We start from the raw sequence: 17,108 nt of genomic DNA on the forward strand, positions 1-17,108 counted from the left end.
CGGGTATGATGGCGGAAAGGAAATATCAACTTCCTTCGTAAACCCTAGTTATGAACAGGAATTCTGTCTCTTCCGCGATTTCTGAGGAAATCACAAAGATTTAGAGTTCCTGGATTAACTTCCTTCCTTAAGGATATATATATCTACTCTTTGTATCTTAAGGGGTTAGTTATCATTTACAAAGATCTTAATGCATCTTATCGAGTAAGCATATACGCTCTCTTGGACAATATTCGGAGTAGCTCTCATTCATTGATTAGAGGCTCTTCCAATTAATAGACGCGTGGAATACGTCCTTTAAGTCTTATGTCCAAGAGAATAGGAAGGTAGTAGAGAATCTGCTGTATAAGAATACGGTACGGTCAAGTCATAGGTGCATACTTAGTTACTCTTTGGTGTGCAAACTCAATTACCCGTATCCTTCCAGGAGTTTCCTAGGAAGGACTACGCTTAAAATTTGAAAGGGATTGTTAAGACAACACCGTCTCAGCTTCTAGATTAACAAAGTCTTGTTTCGTTTAAATATGCTTTAATGAGAACTTCCTGAAGCTCGATAATAATTTTATAAGATTCCTTCATTGAATGGAGTAGCTGGCAACTCAGGAAGAGTAAGGCCAGACGGCTAACGGAGACTGCTATCGCTAGACCAGCACGCAGTACCATCTAGTTCTCGGTCATGAGCAGTCGGTTACATCTCTCTCGTCCTGCGGGATGGACTAACTAACCATAACTCTCCCCTACAATCACGGTCTTAGCCTCGGATTGAGGGGATAGATAAGCAAACATGAATAAAATATTGTCTGCGTTTTGCTAAGAAGCTTTCATTAAGAAAGATATTGCAACCTTTCAATGCTGTTTACCATAAGGTAACATTATTAAAGGATTCTAACGCAGCAGAGCACTATATTATATAATGCTCTTATGCTTATGAAAGCATTGCTTAGTGAGAAAATGGAAATAATGGTAATGCTTCTGGCTTCGCCCTCATAGTAGGATAAAAGGGTTTTGTCACATTGTGGTCACGTCCCAGTTGACAAACGATATAGAGAGCACCAGCTACATAGGTCGCGTCCTTGCTGGCACACTCTAGTGAAGCATATACAGCATTCAGTGTCTAAAACAACACCTATATGATCTGTCACATTGTGGTCACGCTCCCCGTGACAGTTCATTAGTGAGCAACAACCACACAGGTTACGTCATTGCTGGCATCTCTAGGAATGCATTACCCGAATTCGATGTCTGTAATGAAGGATCTAGTTGCATTTTGGTCACGTTCCAGTTGACAGATCCTCTAGAACTCAACAGCTTTACAGGTCACTACCTTGCTGGAGTCTCTAGAAAAACAGACATACGAAAGGGTGCTGGATACCAATACAAACTTATTTGGACTTGATAATTTCTAGATTTAGCGGGTGTTAACTGAAGGGTTCAGTAGCCTCTCGTACAGAAGGCTCGGTAACTTCACGGTTCGTTCCTGAGTTCGTTCCCAGTCTAACTGGGGGTGGGGGGGGGGGGGGTTCGATCTGGGACCCGCACGGCGGTTTTTCTTCCCTTTCTGAGAGAAGAATCACCTTTGTATATATCTGCTATCAAAGATACAGTACCAGGCTATACTCTGTCTCTACAAAGGGACTTAGAGATAGCAGAGAACTGAGATCTTCGGATCTTATATGGTACATCAATAAGACTAAGACGAGGATATCATGTGCTTCGAGTTGGGATTCTTTAGCGGCCCGCAAATCCGTTGTTCCGGCAAGATGGAACTTCTCCTTATCAAGCTTCTTTTACGAATTTTATGAGGAAATTCACTTTTTCTTGGCCCTACCAACTGCCAAGAGGACAAGGGAATTTTGTATCTTGGAATCTCGCATCAGATTCAAAGGAGACTCGACGATAGGTTCTTGCCAGCATATTATGTCTGGCGAAGAACTAAAACCCTTCTAATCATGGCTCAGAGCTTTGAAGTCAAGGCACTTTCCCAATTGATATGGGAAGAGTGAGAGGGTGTTTTTTCTTTGCCCAGGCATGGTATGTAAGCTTTATCTTCAGTAGAAGAAATGGTTTAACGTTTGCCTACAGAGTCTTTGGGGTGCGATGAAGGCTCGAAGAGCTCTCCAAAAGGTACTCACAGGGACATGATAAGAGTTAAGAAACCTGGGTTCGCCCACTTTCGGCTCGGAGTTTCCTTCGACTTCCAGGCTCCTTCCCCTCTTTAGAGCAAGGAGATGGAAGATTCTGCAACGAGAAACCTCCTCAACATGTAGGAGTAGATCTCGTTAGCAAATGGAAGTACTCATGAAGGATCCTCCTCGGAGGAAGACTCTTCTCTCTAGTCCCGTTTAGATATCCTATCGTCTACTGGATGTAAATGGCTACAAGCGCCTCACCTCTTCCTAAGACAGAGGCTCCAGGTGGAAGGATTCCTTCCACCCTTCTCCATTCTCCTGATAAACTATTGTAGTTGGTTCAGGAGCCTCGGCCAACGGGCGCCAGATAGGCGCCAAATGCCAAGCAGGCGAAAAAACGCCAGAGGCAGACAGCTCGAATGAACGAGTGTATTGTCTGATGCGGAGAAGGAACAGATCTCCAACCTGGCGCAGAGGCGAACAGATCGGACAATTGAGAGTGTCCGATGTGGACATCGCCAGCCAGCCTAGAGACTACAGCCAAGCTCGAAGCTCCAACAAGTGGGGAGGAGCCAGCCGAGCCAGAAGCCAGGCGCAAGGCACCATCCAGGCGCGAGGCTCCAGCCAGGCGCGAGGCGCCAACCAGGCGCGAGGCGCCAACCAGGTGCGAGGTGCCAACCAGGCGCCAGAAGCACCAGCCAGGCGCCAGAAGCACCAGCCAGGCGCCAGAAGCACCAGCCAGGCTCCAGGCGCCAAAAAGAGCCAGCCAGGAGCCAGGCGCGTAGCACCATCCAGGCGTGAGGCGCCAGCCAGGTGCCAGGCGCCAAAAAGCGCCAGCCAGGAGCCAGACACAAGCACCAGCCAGGTGCCAAAAAGAGCCAGCCAGGAGCCAGGAGAGAAGCTCCTTCCAGGCACGAGGCGCCTGCCAGCCGCAAAGCGTCAGCCAGGCTCCAGGCTTCATCCAGAAGAGATCCATTTCAAAGAAAGCCCTGGTCTTCTTTGAAACAAGGGTGATCTCTAAAGCACTTCATGGGTGACTTGATGATTCCTTCAAACAGCTGAGAATTAAAAGCGCATGAAGTGCGAGCTTTTGTGAATTCTTGTTCTTTCCATAACAATATGTCATAAAGGACATATTAGCTGTCACATACGGGAGATGCAACTATGTGTTGACTTCCCATTACCCGAAGGATGTCAAGATAACCTACGAGAGATCCTTCTCTCTTGGTTGATACGTGTCTGCGGATGCGTTGCTGGGATAGGGAGCCGATACTAATCCTTAACTAGTAAGTTAATTTTCATTAACGTCGTGTTTTTTCTTGGGTTGTTTGAAAGGAGTTTGGGATAACTCTTTTCAATCTAAGCGCTAACCCTCATGTTTGGACAGGTGATCGGGATTGGTATTGCGCTCCTTAATTATGCCAATAGGCATAGGTGTATTGTCATATAAGTGGATTAGCACCCATTGACAAATGCCAGTTAGGCTCTGCCGAGTAAGTGGATAAGACCCCATCGACAGACCCACAAGAACTCTTGGCCACAGATCAATCTCTCGCTGAGGCTCTTGAGGTGAAGCAGACTCCTAGGCAGTAGCCATGAAGTCTTCCGCCTAATCAGGTAGGAACCAAGGTCTATAAATACCTACAACATATGTTGTTTACCTGTCTATTTCAGTAATTAGCTGTCTCTTACCCTCCACCAAAGGGTGCCAATCAGCTAAGTATATATCTGTCAGGGAAGTTGAATGTATGAAAATGATATTGTCATGATACAATAAAGTTTCATACATACTTACCTGTCAGATATATACGATAAATGGCCCACCCAGCCTCCCCGCAGGAGACAGGTGGAAGAGAGAAAATCTGATTAGAATACGGGAATGGTTCCTATTCCTGCCACCCAGCAGCAGGGCGGTAGATCACCTGACCTACCTGCAGCGTGTGCCGCGAAATTCGAATTTCTGTCGGGGACGACGGAGTCTATAGCTAAGTACGTATATATCTGACAGGTAAGTATGTATGAAACTTTATTGTATCTTAATATCATATTCTAGTAATATTCAATCATTTACCTTCATTTTGCAACAAATTGGAAGTCTCTAGCACAATATTTTGATTTATGGTGAATTTATGAAAAAAACTTTTTCCTTACGTCCGCGCGGTAACTCTTCCGAAAAAATCATAAATTTTTTCGTCCAATTGTCGTAATGTTTGCACCATTTTAAATTAGCAGTTACATAAAGTTTTATATATGGAAATGTGCGCAATTTCATGTAGAATACAACTAAAAACAACCCATGGTTGTAGCTTTTATCAGTTTTGAAATATTTTCATATAAATAATGATGTGCCAAAATATCAACCTTTGGTTAACTTTGACTCAACCGAAATGGTAAAAATGCGCAATTGTAAGCTAAAACTCTTACATTTTAGTAATAATCAATCATTTACCTTTATTTTGCAACAAATTGGAAGTCTCTAGCACAATATTTTGATTTATGGTGAATTTATGACATTTTCCTTACGTGCGCACGGTAACTTCCGAAAAAATAATAAATTTTTTTGGTCCGATTGTCGTAATGTTTGCACCATTTTAAATTAGCCGTTACATAAAGTTTTATATATGAAAATGTGCGTAATTTTATGTAAAATACAACAAAACACAACCTATGGTTGTAGCTTTTATCAGTTTTGAATCATTTTCATATAAATACGATAACGAAATAGAAAAAATTCTTCCTTCGGTCAAATTTAACTCTACCGAAATGGTCGAAAACTGCAATTGTAAGCTACAATACTTACAGTCTAGTAATTCCCACTTTCCAGCCTTACTGACCTCGCAGCTAACAGTCCGAGCTATAAGAAAAGTGAGTTAGCCACTTTTTTGGGCCTGTTTACCTGGGCAATATGAGTGGTATAACAACTGCTCTTCTTATTACTGTAAGACTAAAGATTCCCATGTCATGGACATTGAAGACCATGAATGTGACCTGGACATTAGTAGTGGGTTTGTGTGAAAAATATTAATAAACTTTTTTAATTAAACATGTTATATATGTATTTCCTTTTTAGGGACTTTGCAGCGTTCTGTTAGGAGGTAGAGAGGCCAATGTAATTCTCAAGAATTCTCTAGACTGTACGGGGACCATACCTCAACCATCCTCTGTTATTAGTCATAATGCTACCTCTACTGAAGTTGAGGCCAGGTTAGTTTTAGTTTTGTATATCATTGTTAGTTTTGTAAAAGAAAACTATTGAAATGGCTTTGTCTAACTGCTCTCAGATCTTAAAAGCTACTGAGGTTAGCAGAGTGCAAATTGGCATATTGATCATCCACCCTCCAATTATCAAACATACCGAATTAAAGCCCTCTAGCCTTAGTAGTTTTTATTTTATTTAAGATTAAAGTTAGCCATGATTGTGCATCTGGCAACGTTATAATACAGGCCACCACCGGGCTGTGGGTGAAAGTTTCATGGGCCACGACTCGCACAGCATTATACACTGAACATAAAACTGGATTATGCCAAAGTTGCCAAAGAAACTAGAACATTTTTTACTTATGAGAGTCTATAGTATAGTAAAATATTCATTTTGTTATAATATCTGATTTTCACTTGAGAACTTCACAGTATGAATTAAATAACTATGGTATGAGATTGAAATATTGACCATAGTACAGAATATGGAAAATTAGGGATAAGGTTGTTGAGGGATAAGCTAATGCTAATTGCTAAATGTAGAGTAATCAGCTTTTTATTTTAAGTAAAATATACAATTCATTAGTATGGATACTGTAAATTTTTCACATCCCCACCTCCTCCAAAATAAATCTATACAGAAAGCACTCAAAGGTGGTTCAAAGCTCCTGTCCAGATCTGTGCAAAGTTTTATGATAGGCTAGCCTATGACCTAACAGTCTGTTATATAATAAAATTCATAATAATATTTTACTTTTGTACTATTGTGTTATAATTTTGTTACCACAAACTTTCATTTAGCATTACTTGTGTGTATGGGTCAAAACTTGTAACGCAATTTTCTACCTGTTCCCTTCGTCTGATGGACTTGAAGCTTTGTATGGTTACTCAGTCCTGGTGAACAATGGTCAGCAGTGACCTTTAGTGACCCTACAGTGACCTCTTCCATTATCTCAGGCCTTGTATGAAGTGAATAACTTTGGATTTTTCATACCGTCTTTGACTCGGTAGTGTAAGTTAATAACTACAAATTTTTCAAACCTTCTTTGGCTTGACAGTAGATCACATTCAATTTTGTTAGCTACAGTCATAAATTGGTTACACTTTCTGTCAAAACTGAAAAGTATAAAATAAAAGAATATGAAAATAAAATTGTTCATATACAAAACAAACCTTCGGTCTTAACATTTGGTTTTACTAGCGCCAAGCTGGAAAACCGGTAGAATTAAAATTAAACTTGTGCGATCCATGGGACTATTGGCTCTATACCAGGTCACGGGCATGTATACCCAGAATGCCCTCGGCGTCGTGTGACCCATAACTACCGCCTTTAAGATAGGACGTGTTCTCTGTCTATCTGTTTAAAGCCGGTTTTAGTTTGCCCGTTTTTATCCATTTCACTTTCATTTTTCTTATTAATTCTCTTTCTCTGAGTGTGCTCAGTGTGGGTGTGAGCTGTAAGAGTGCGTAAGTGGCGAGATGGAGTGTTTTGTATCACCATCGGGATCTTCTTCCGTTTCGAAGACAAGTCAAAGGAAATGCCCTGGAGTCAGTGGCTTTCCGTGTTCGAGATTCCTAACTTCGGTGTGGACGTATCCTCATCTAACGTGTAGTAGGTGCAGAGAAAACGTATGTACAATTACTAATCCTTGTTCTGTTTGTCGTGGTAGGTCGGTGGAACAGTGGAGGAAGTTTTATGAGAAAGGCCAGTACAAAAGAAAGGAGTCGACGCCATCTTTGGATGACCAAGCGTTGCCGGCTTCTTTTGTATTGGCAATACACCAGACTGCTCCATATGTTTCGCCTCCTGCCTTTGATTTGTCCCACATACCCTTTTGGTTTCTCCTAGTGGTTCGTTATCAGAAACTCCAGGAGGGGTTTTGGGTAATTTGATGCATAATATTTACGCTCCGTTGTTCCCAGCAGGGAGGGGGGGAGCATCACCATCTTTGTTCCAGATGCCGGCTCCCGACTCAAAGAGGATGGAAGGTACGTGGGCGGCGCTAGGCTTCCAGGCGTACCAACCTTGGAAGGTTTGCTGTCGCATTATATGGCGTCACAGTTCCAGCAGAATCTGGCAGCTCTGAATATTCCTCATCCCCCGGGCTTGCACTTTATGGGAAATAATGCGCGGCTACGCCAACAACTTCAATGTTTACGGCGATGCAGAACGTTGGGGGTAGTTTTGCTGCTAACGCGGGGATGCCAGCAAACAAGTGGTGAATGCCTTCCTGGAAAAACAAACACAGCCAGCGAAACAGTGGCAGGTAGTACTGGGAGTTCTAACTTCCTTGGAGAAGCTAGTACCACAAGGAAGGCTACACCTTCGATCTCTACAATGGAGAATGGAGGCGTTCTGGTCACCAGTACGTAGTAGATCACCCGTACAAGCAGATTCCCTTGTTGGCAGAAGTGAGGAAAGACTTGCTGTGGTGGGTGTCTGAAAGACAGCAATCTGACAGTGGATGTTCTTCAGCAACCCTCCCCGGATCTCCTGCTATTCTCAGATGCGTCACTAGAAGGTTGGGGAGCACATATGGAGGAGCTGATGGTGCGGCGAGGACATAAACTCCATATAAACTTGCTGGAGTTGAAAGCAGCATTTCTAGCACTACAGGAATTCCGGGAGAGGGTACAGGAGCAATCAGTGGTTTTGATGTCAGACAACACCACAGTAGTAGCTTACATAAACAAACAGGAGGTCTAGTGTCTCGACAGTTACATGTGATGACAGTTCAAACTTCATCAGTGGGCTGTAGAGAACGTAGTAGACATCAGAGCCAGATATATTCCGGGAAAGGGAAAAATAAATATAGTGGCCGACAAGTTGAGCCACAGGGATCAGATCTTGGGAATGGAGTGGTCTCCTTGCACCAACAAGTAGCGGACAGAATGCTCATGCTGTGGGAAAGGCCGATCATAGACCTATTCGCAACCAGGTACAACAAAACTTTGGGAGTGTATTGTTCGGTAGTCCCAGACGTAGAGGCAGTAGCAGAAGATGCGCTACAACACCCATGGGACAATCTGGACGTCTACGCATTTCCTCCATTTTGTCTAATCCGTCAGGTTCTGAACAGGGTAATGCGGTCTCAGAACCTCAGAATGACTCTGGTAGCTCCGTTATGGCCAAAGGCAGAATGGTTTCCGGACCTCTTGGAACTCCTGATAGATGTGCCGAGAGACCAACCTGTTATGTCAGCTGCACGTGGAGAGGTACCACCAGTCGGTGAAGTCCCTATCACTTCACGGGTGGAAACTGTCGAGTATCTCTTGCGAGCGAGAGGGTTTTCGCAAAAAGCAGCAGCGCAGATGGCAGTAAATATCAGAAAGTCATCGGCAGCAGTATACCAAGGAAAATGGTCAGCATACTGTGAGTGTGTCGTAGAGGGAACTTGTCTCCACTCGGTACCACTATTCAGCAATTAGCAAACTTTCTGATATATCTCAGGACAGAAAGGCATATGTCTGTATCTGCAGTGAAGGGGTACAGGGCTACTCAATCCTCGGTCTTATGCATAAAAGGTGTGGACATTTCATCTTCATGGGAGTTGGCCATGTTGTTGAAGAGCTTTGAGCAGTCATGTTCGCCAAGGAACTGAAAGCCCCAGATTGGGATTTGACCATGGTACTGAGTAGCCTGACAAAACCCCCCTACGAACTACTAAGGCAGTGCACAGGTAGGAGCCTGACCCTGAAGACAGTCTTCTTAGTGGCCCTAGCTTCAACCAAAAGGGTAGGGGAACTACATGGCCTATCATATATTGTAAAGCACTTGAGAGGTTGGAAGTCAGTGGCATTCGATTTTGTGCCAGAATTCATAGCCAAAACTCAAAAACCCGTCAATATTGGACGGCAGATTTTTTTTTTTTTTTTGCCCCATACCATCTCTGGCAGATTTTGTAGACGATGACAAAGATGAGATGCTTCTGTGTCCCGTCAGGGTAACAAGAGAATACTTAAGGAGGACAAGGCACCTCAGGCCGCGGTGCAGGAGGTTGTTCGTAAGTACAGGATGGAACAAAAAGGAAGTGTCCAGGAATACATATCGTTTTGGCTAGGAGAAACGATCAGGAATGCCTACATGACAGAAGACAGGGGGTCAGATAGCCAGGAGAGGGCTAGGGCTCATGACATTAGAGGCTTGAGTGCTTCTTTGGCATTCAAGAAGAATATGTCTGGAGAATTCTGAAAGCTGGTGTTTGGAAACGCCAAACAACTTTCACTTCCTTTTATGTAAAAGACGTTGCCCATAGATCCTTGAATACCTTTTCCTTGGGCCCAGCAAGTGGTATAGCTCATCCAGTACCCCTGGTGGGTCAGTTTGTGCCTAGTCTAAGATGAAGGTATGAAAGTAGAATGAATGGGATGACTGGTCTTTTTTTCTTTACTATACTTTCTTTCTACTCCTTTACCTATGGGCAGTATGAAGGAGAGTACCATCATAAGCTGGAACGGACTAGATGCAGGTGAGGTGGTCAGCCATACTGTAAAGTTATGTTAGAGTATAGTATACTTTTCAGTAGCAACACACCCCTCTCGGTAATAGGGAAGGGAGGGGTGATGGTAGATCCAGATACAAGGGACAAGAGTGGTTTATGAGAATGGAGGGTCCTCTATTTTCCCATAGTTTATAAACCATGGCATGATACCAGCACCCAGTGAGGGAAACCAATAGATTTCCTTATATCTTTGGTTCAAGGGTTCATAGTCCATTCTCTTGGAATACTCCTAATATTCGGAAATGGACATAAGTGGCAAACTCCCAGTCAGTTAGAGACTTGCCTCCCTTCAATAAGTAAGTCTATCCTAATGATAACCCTTTAATGCCGATTGGACATATTAAACATCGATATAAATTGTCTGTTGGGTACCAGTTTTTAAAAATTCTTGGAAAATTAGTTATAGGCCTACGAAAACTTTTGAATCTCGCGCCTTGGGAGATGCTGAGAGCTCATGGATCAAGGCATTATTTTTACAATCGTTACCCAGGCACGCAAGCGTGAATTTATTTCTTCTAGCACTAAAAAGTATCAGCGACACATCTCAGATATTATTTTGTCACTTTGACATAATTTTTGCACCATTTTATATTAGCCGTTACATGGAGTACTATTATATATGAAAATGTGCACAATTTCACGTAGAATACAACAAAAACAATCTTGGTTGTAGCTTTTATCAGTTTTTAAATATTTTCATATAAATAACGATAAGTGCCAAAATTTCAACCTTCGGTCAACTTTGACTCGACCGAAATGGTCGAAAAACGCAATTGTAAAGCTAAAACTCTTACATTCTAGTAATATTCAATCATTTACCTTTATTTTGCAACAAATTGGAAGTCTCTAGCACAATATTTTGATTTATGGTGAATTTATGAAAAAAAAAAACATTTTCCTTACGTCTGTGCGGTAACTCTTCCGAAAAAACAAATTTTTTCGTCCGATTGTCGTAATGTTTGCACCATTTTAAATTAGCCGTTACATAAAGTTTTATATATGAAAATGTGCACAATTTCATGTAGAATACAACCAAAAACAACTCATGGTTGTAGCTTTTACGTTTTTCAGTATTTTAATTATTTTTTAAATATTTTCATATAAATAATGATGTGCCAAAATTTCAACCTTCGGTCAAATTTGACTCGACCGAAATGGTCGGAAAAGGCAATTGTAAGCTAAAACTCTTACATTCTAGTAATATTCAATCATTTACCTTTATTTTGCAACAAATTGAAAGTCTAGCCAAATATTTTGATTTATGGTGAATTTATGAAAAAAACATTTTCCTTACGTCGCGCGTAACTCTTCTGGCAAAAATCAGACATTTTTTTGTCCGATTGTCATAATGTTTGCACCATTTTAAATTAGCTGTTACATAAAGTTTTTATATATGAAAATGTGTACAATTTCATGTAGAATACAACTAAAAACAACTCATGGATGTAGCTTTTATAAGTTTTGAAATATTTTCATATAAATAACGATAAGTGCCAAAATTCCAACCTTCGGTCAACTTTGACTCGACCGAAATGGTCGAAAAACGCAATTGTAAGCTAAAACTCTTACATTCTAGTAATATTCAATCATTACCTTAATTGCAACAATTTGGAAGTCTTGCACGATATTTCGATTTATGGTGAATTTATGAAAAAAAAAAAAAAAACATTTTCCTTATGTCCACGCAGTAACTCTTCCGAAAAAATCAGAAAATTTTTTTCATCCGATTGTCATAATGTTTGCACCATTTTATTTTAGCCATTACATAAAGTTTTTATATATGAAAATGTGTGCAATTTCATGTAGAATACAACTAAAAATAAGCTATGGTTGTAGCTTTTATCAGTTTTGAAATATTTTCATATAAATAACAATAAATAGACAAAATTTGTCCTTCGGTCAACTTTAACTCAACCGAAATGGTGGAAAACTGCAATTGTAAGCTACAACACTTACAGTCTAGTAATATTCAATCAATTACCTTTATTTTGCAACAAACGGGAAGTCTCTAGCACAATATTTTGATTTATGGTGAATTTTTTTAAAAACTTTTTTTTTTACATCCATGCATTACAGATTTATGCATCATATTGTGATAATATTTTCTATGTTGCTTTGATCATTTTACAGTTTGTTATATACCAAAATCATTGCAATTTAGTGTACAATACAACGAAAAATAATTAACTCATTAGCTTTAACTGTTTTGCTCACAGCACGATTTGTATACAATTATGTATGAAATTTTTTTTTTGTGCTGTCATATATCCCAATATTCATATATGATAATGATATTGTTTTCTATTTCTGATGGTTGCATACTAAACTCCAGGCAATGACAAAAAAAGGAGTAAAAAATGAACTCTTAATCTTGAAAATTAAGCGTGCTGGATTTTTTTTTTTAACTTTTTTTTGTCCGCTTTGGCGCTCACTCGCAAACGCCGCCGGCATACGGGAGACACTTTCGGAAATACCGGCTCTGCGTTTAAGGGTTAAACGGCTTTTGGACTCTCCCTTTGAGCCGCTACTTTCTTTGTCTATGAGGAATCTCACCGAGAAGACACTATTTGTAGTTACATTCGCATCAGTGTTAGGTGATAGTTAGTGAGCTACACGTGATGGACAAAAGGTGGAATTTTCTCAAGGCGACACAGTTTGCTCCGTGGAGCTCAATTTTCTCGCAAAAAACAAGAACCCTTCCAATCCTTGGCCATGTAACTTCGTCCTCAAGAACCTGACAGACTTGATAGGCCAAGAAGAAGAAGAAAGTTTATGTCCCGAGCCTCTATTTACCAAAGTGTCTGTCGTATGCCAGAGGCGTTTGGGAGTTGGCGCCGAAGCGGAAAAAAGGTTTTTTAAAAAAATCACAGCATGCTTAGTTTTTAAGATTAAGAGTTCAATTTTGGCTCCTTTTTATTTGTCATTATCATATATAAATATTGGAATATATGACAGGGCAAAAAAAATTTCATATACAATTGTATACAAATCGTGCTGTGAGCAAAACGGTTAAAGCTAATGAGTTCATTTTTTTCATTATTTTGTACACTAAATTGTGATGATTTTGGTATATGACAAATTGTAAAACGACAAAGCAACACAGAGAAAATACTATCACAAAATGATGCTTGAATTTGTAACGCGAACGTAAAAAGTTTTTTTTCAAAAATTCACCATAATCGAAATATTGTGCTAGAGACTTCCCATTTGTTGCAAAATGAGGTGATTGAATATTACTAGACTGTAAGTGGTGTAGCTTACAATTGCAGTTTTTGACCATTTCAGTCAAGTTAAAGGTGACCGAAGGTCAAATTTATTCTATTTATCGTTATTTATATGAAAATATTTCAAAATTGATAAAAGCTACAACCATGAGTTATTTTTTGTTGTATTCTACATGATATTGCGCACATTTTCATGTACGTATAACTCTTTATGTAACACCTAATAGAAAACAGTGCAAAAATTACGACAAGGTGACTAAAGTAATTCTGAGATTTTCAGCCAAGTTACAGTGCGCGGAGGTAAGGAAAAAGTTTCAAAAATTTCACCATAAATTGAAATATTGTGCTAGAGGCTTCCCATTTGTTGCAAAATGAAGGGAAATGATTGAATGTTACTAGAATGTAAGAGTTTTAGCTTAACAATTGCATTTTTCGACCATTTCACTCGAGTCAAAGTTCCACCCATAGGTTTAAATTTTGGCACTTATCGTGATTTATATGAAAATATTTCTAAACTGATAAAAGCTACAACCATGAGTTATTTTTTGTTGTATTCTACATGAAATTGCACACAATTTTATGCATAACACTATGTAATGCCTAATAGAAAGCGGTGGGAAAATTACAACGAGGTGACTAAAGAAATTCTGAGATTTTTAGCAGTTACTGCGGAGGTAAGGAAAAAGTTTTTTTTTCAAAAATTCACCTTAAATAGAAATACTATTGTGCTAGAGACTTCCTGTTTGTTGCAAAATAAAGGTAAATGATTGAATGTTACTAGAATGTAAGAGTTTTAGCTTAGAATTGCGTTTTTTCGACCATTTCGGTCGAGTCAAAGTTGACCAAAGGTTAAAATTTCGGCACATCGTGATTTATATGAAAATATTTCAAAACTCATAAAAGCTACAACCATGAGTTATTTTTTGTTGTATTCTACATGAAATTGCACACATTTTTCATATATAAAACTTTATGTAACGGCTAATATAAAACGGTGCAAACATTACGACAATCGGACGAAAGAATTTCTGAGATTTTCGGCCGAGTTACCGCAGGATGTAAGGAAAAAATTTTTTCAAAAATTCACTATAAATCAAAATATTGTGCTAGAGACTTCCAATTTGTTGTAAAATGAAGGTAAATGATTGAATATTACTAGAATGTAAGAGGTTTAGCTTACAATTGCGTTTTTTTAATTTCCATTTCGGTCGAGTCAGAGTTGACAGAAGGTTGAAATTTTGGGACTTATCATTATTTATATGAAAATATTTCAAAACTGATAAAAGCTACAACCATGGTTTTTTTTTTGTATTTTACATAAAATTGCACACATTTTCATATATAAAACTTTATGTAACGGCTAATATAAAACGGTGCAAAAATTACGACAAAGTGACGAAAGAATTTCTGAAATTTTCGACTGAGTTCCGCGCAGACATAAGGAAAAAGTTTTTTTTCAAAAATTCACCATAAATCGAAATATTGTGAAAGAGACTTCCCGTTTGTTGAAAAATAAAGATAAATGATTGAATATTACTCGAATGTAAGAGTAAGAGTTTTAGTTTAAAATTGCGTTTTTTACCATTTCGGTCGAGTCAGAGTTGACTGATGGTTGAAATTTTGGCACTTATCATGATTTATATGAAAATATTTCAAAGCATATAAAAGCTACAACCATGGGTTGTTTATTGTTGTATTCTACATGAAATTGCACACATTTTCATATATAAAACTCTATGTAACAGCTAATATAAAATAGTGCAAAAATTATGACAAAGTGACGAAAGAATTTCTGAGATGCGTCGCTGATGCTTTATAGTGCGAGAGAAAGCAATCCGCGCATGGGCGCCGTAATATTTTGTAAACAAAACAACAGCTTGATCCGTGAACTCGCCCAGCATCCTTCAACAAGGCGCGTGATTTAAAATTTTTTGCAAACTAGGCTTATAACTATTTTTCTGTGAATATTTAAAAAACTTTTTGTAGTCGACGTACTGTACGTCAGATTAGCACCAACAGACAATTTTAGTCGGAACAGAGAAAATTAAAGGTCAGTCGAAACGTTTGTGGTGCTATGTTAAAAATCCCTCTCGCCCTCAAAAAACGCTTTCTCTTTTTCTGAGAGAATTAATTGTCGAAGCACACTCTCAAGTTAACGACGTAGTGTTTCCTTTACTGAGAGTGAAACCGCATAAAGTTTGAGCGGTAGCGACTTCCCTCGTTTTTCGACACAACTTGTCGCTATCCACTATCCTCCAAGGTACCTTTTGGAGGTCTAAATCTGTGTTCGCTATGCATTACTTGAACACCGTGAATACAGGATATTCCACTCCATGTAAAGGCGCTCATTGATCATACTCCAAGCCTTCTACTACGTAAGATGAGCACTGATCAGTGGCGGCAGTATTCTCCTGCGGTAGCTCTCTTACAAGGTAAGGTACAACAGGCACTAACAATGCTTTTGGGTCTTTTTTTCAAGAATCATATGTTATTTTTGAATTAAGCTTACATCCACAGCCCCCCCATCATTGCAATGGGTAATCAGCTGTATAATTGTTCGGTAAGACACTGCAATAAAAATGGAATTTTTATTATAAAATGAAATTTTATTGCATACTTACCGAACAATTATTAATGAAAGCCCTTCCTTCTCCCCACAGGTGGATGGCTGGGCAGAATGAATTGATGTTACCTGGGCAGTTGTACCTGTAGCTCCCTCGAGTGGAGGGAGATAACGTCACCTACATCAGCGATGGCGGCACCACCACAGAAGTTTTTGAATCTATTGTCTGCCATTCGTAGGGAACTTACAGCTTTATTATTGTTCAGAAAGTATGCAATAAAAGTTAATTTATAATAAAAATTCCATTATTCCTTAAAGTGATTATGTAGTGTACAATTCACGACAATTAGGCATAATTAAAAGCTGTGAGCATATGCACTATTGGCAGCTTGAGCTCAAGTTCTGCAACAGATTTTGAAGTCCAGAATAGTATGTCAAGAGGTAAGAATTTGGATACCAAAGCAAATTTACACTGATAAGTATGTAACCAGAAGGGGCAAGCCAGCATATACGTACATAACTATCTGGCGCATGGGGCCAGGCAATCCGTGGGCTGGTGTTGTTTAAACCATGAAATCATCATTATTTTTTCACCATAGAGGAAATGTAAGTGCATATTTGGAATCCCCATGAAAATTTCTACCAGAGAAACAATGGAGGCCAGTTAAAACCATCCCCTGATATCATTATTTTTCATTGAAGAGAAAAATTAGGGCATATTTTAGAATTCTTGTGGAAAAGCTGTATCACAATAAAGCTTTCTTTTTTCTCTGTATAATAATAAAGAAGTTAACATGGTCAGATATCCAGATCAATATGACGCCTGACTGAAAACCATCCCCCAGTTCGGTCTGGTAGTTTCACTGTCTATAGGGAACATACAGACATACGTACATACATACTTAGTTCGACTGTCAGTTTTATATATAAGATTAAATGTTGGCTGTTAAGTATTATGCTATTAAACCTAGGCTATTATTATTTCCGGATGAAGCTTATATGGGATGAGAGCATTGAAGATGACAATTATTTTAGGTTATTGTTGTCAAATTTTGCTGCCTGTCAGTTTGACCCATGAATAAAGAATGATAATAATTAGTTCTGCCTATAGAGAGTACTACAGTGACCCCCCGTATTTGCGTTCTCTGGATTCATGGACTCACACATTCGCGGATTTCTCTCGGGAATGTTTCCCCCCAATATTCGCGGAAAATTCGCATTCCCAGTATTTTTCTAAGAGAAATATCACAAATTCCTGGTTTTTTTTATCAATTTCATCATAAAATGCACTTTTTGTGATAAAAACTATTAAAAAACCAAGTATACAAATTTTTATTGGGTTTTTCTTGACTTTTAACCAATAAAATAGGCTGTTTTTAGCGTTTTCATAGGGGTTTTTCCAACTATTCGCGGGTTCTAACTATTCACGGGGGGTACTGGTACGCATCCCCTGCGAATACTGGGGAACCACTGTATAACTGTAAATTTATGG

General features: G+C 39.3%; 2 protein-coding genes across 2 annotated transcripts in view; both read left to right on the forward strand.

Moving 5' to 3' along the window:
- LOC135211370 (uncharacterized) overlaps window positions 1-5,412 on the forward strand; it is a 36,598-nt gene extending 31,186 nt beyond the window's left edge. Inside the window, exon 3 of the mRNA XM_064244684.1 lies at window positions 5,200-5,412. Within this exon, the coding sequence (XP_064100754.1) occupies window positions 5,200-5,385 (186 nt within the window). The 3' untranslated portion in view covers window positions 5,386-5,412. The remainder of the gene's footprint in view (window positions 1-5,199) is intronic.
- Window positions 1-17,108, forward strand: part of LOC135210934 (intraflagellar transport protein 81 homolog) — a gene marked incomplete in the record, with an annotated part of 587,949 nt that overhangs the window by 94,321 nt on the left and 476,520 nt on the right.

The sequence above is a fragment of the Macrobrachium nipponense genome, chromosome 4, assembly GCF_015104395.2.
Source record: "Macrobrachium nipponense isolate FS-2020 chromosome 4, ASM1510439v2, whole genome shotgun sequence".
Lineage (NCBI taxonomy): Eukaryota > Metazoa > Arthropoda > Malacostraca > Decapoda > Palaemonidae > Macrobrachium > Macrobrachium nipponense.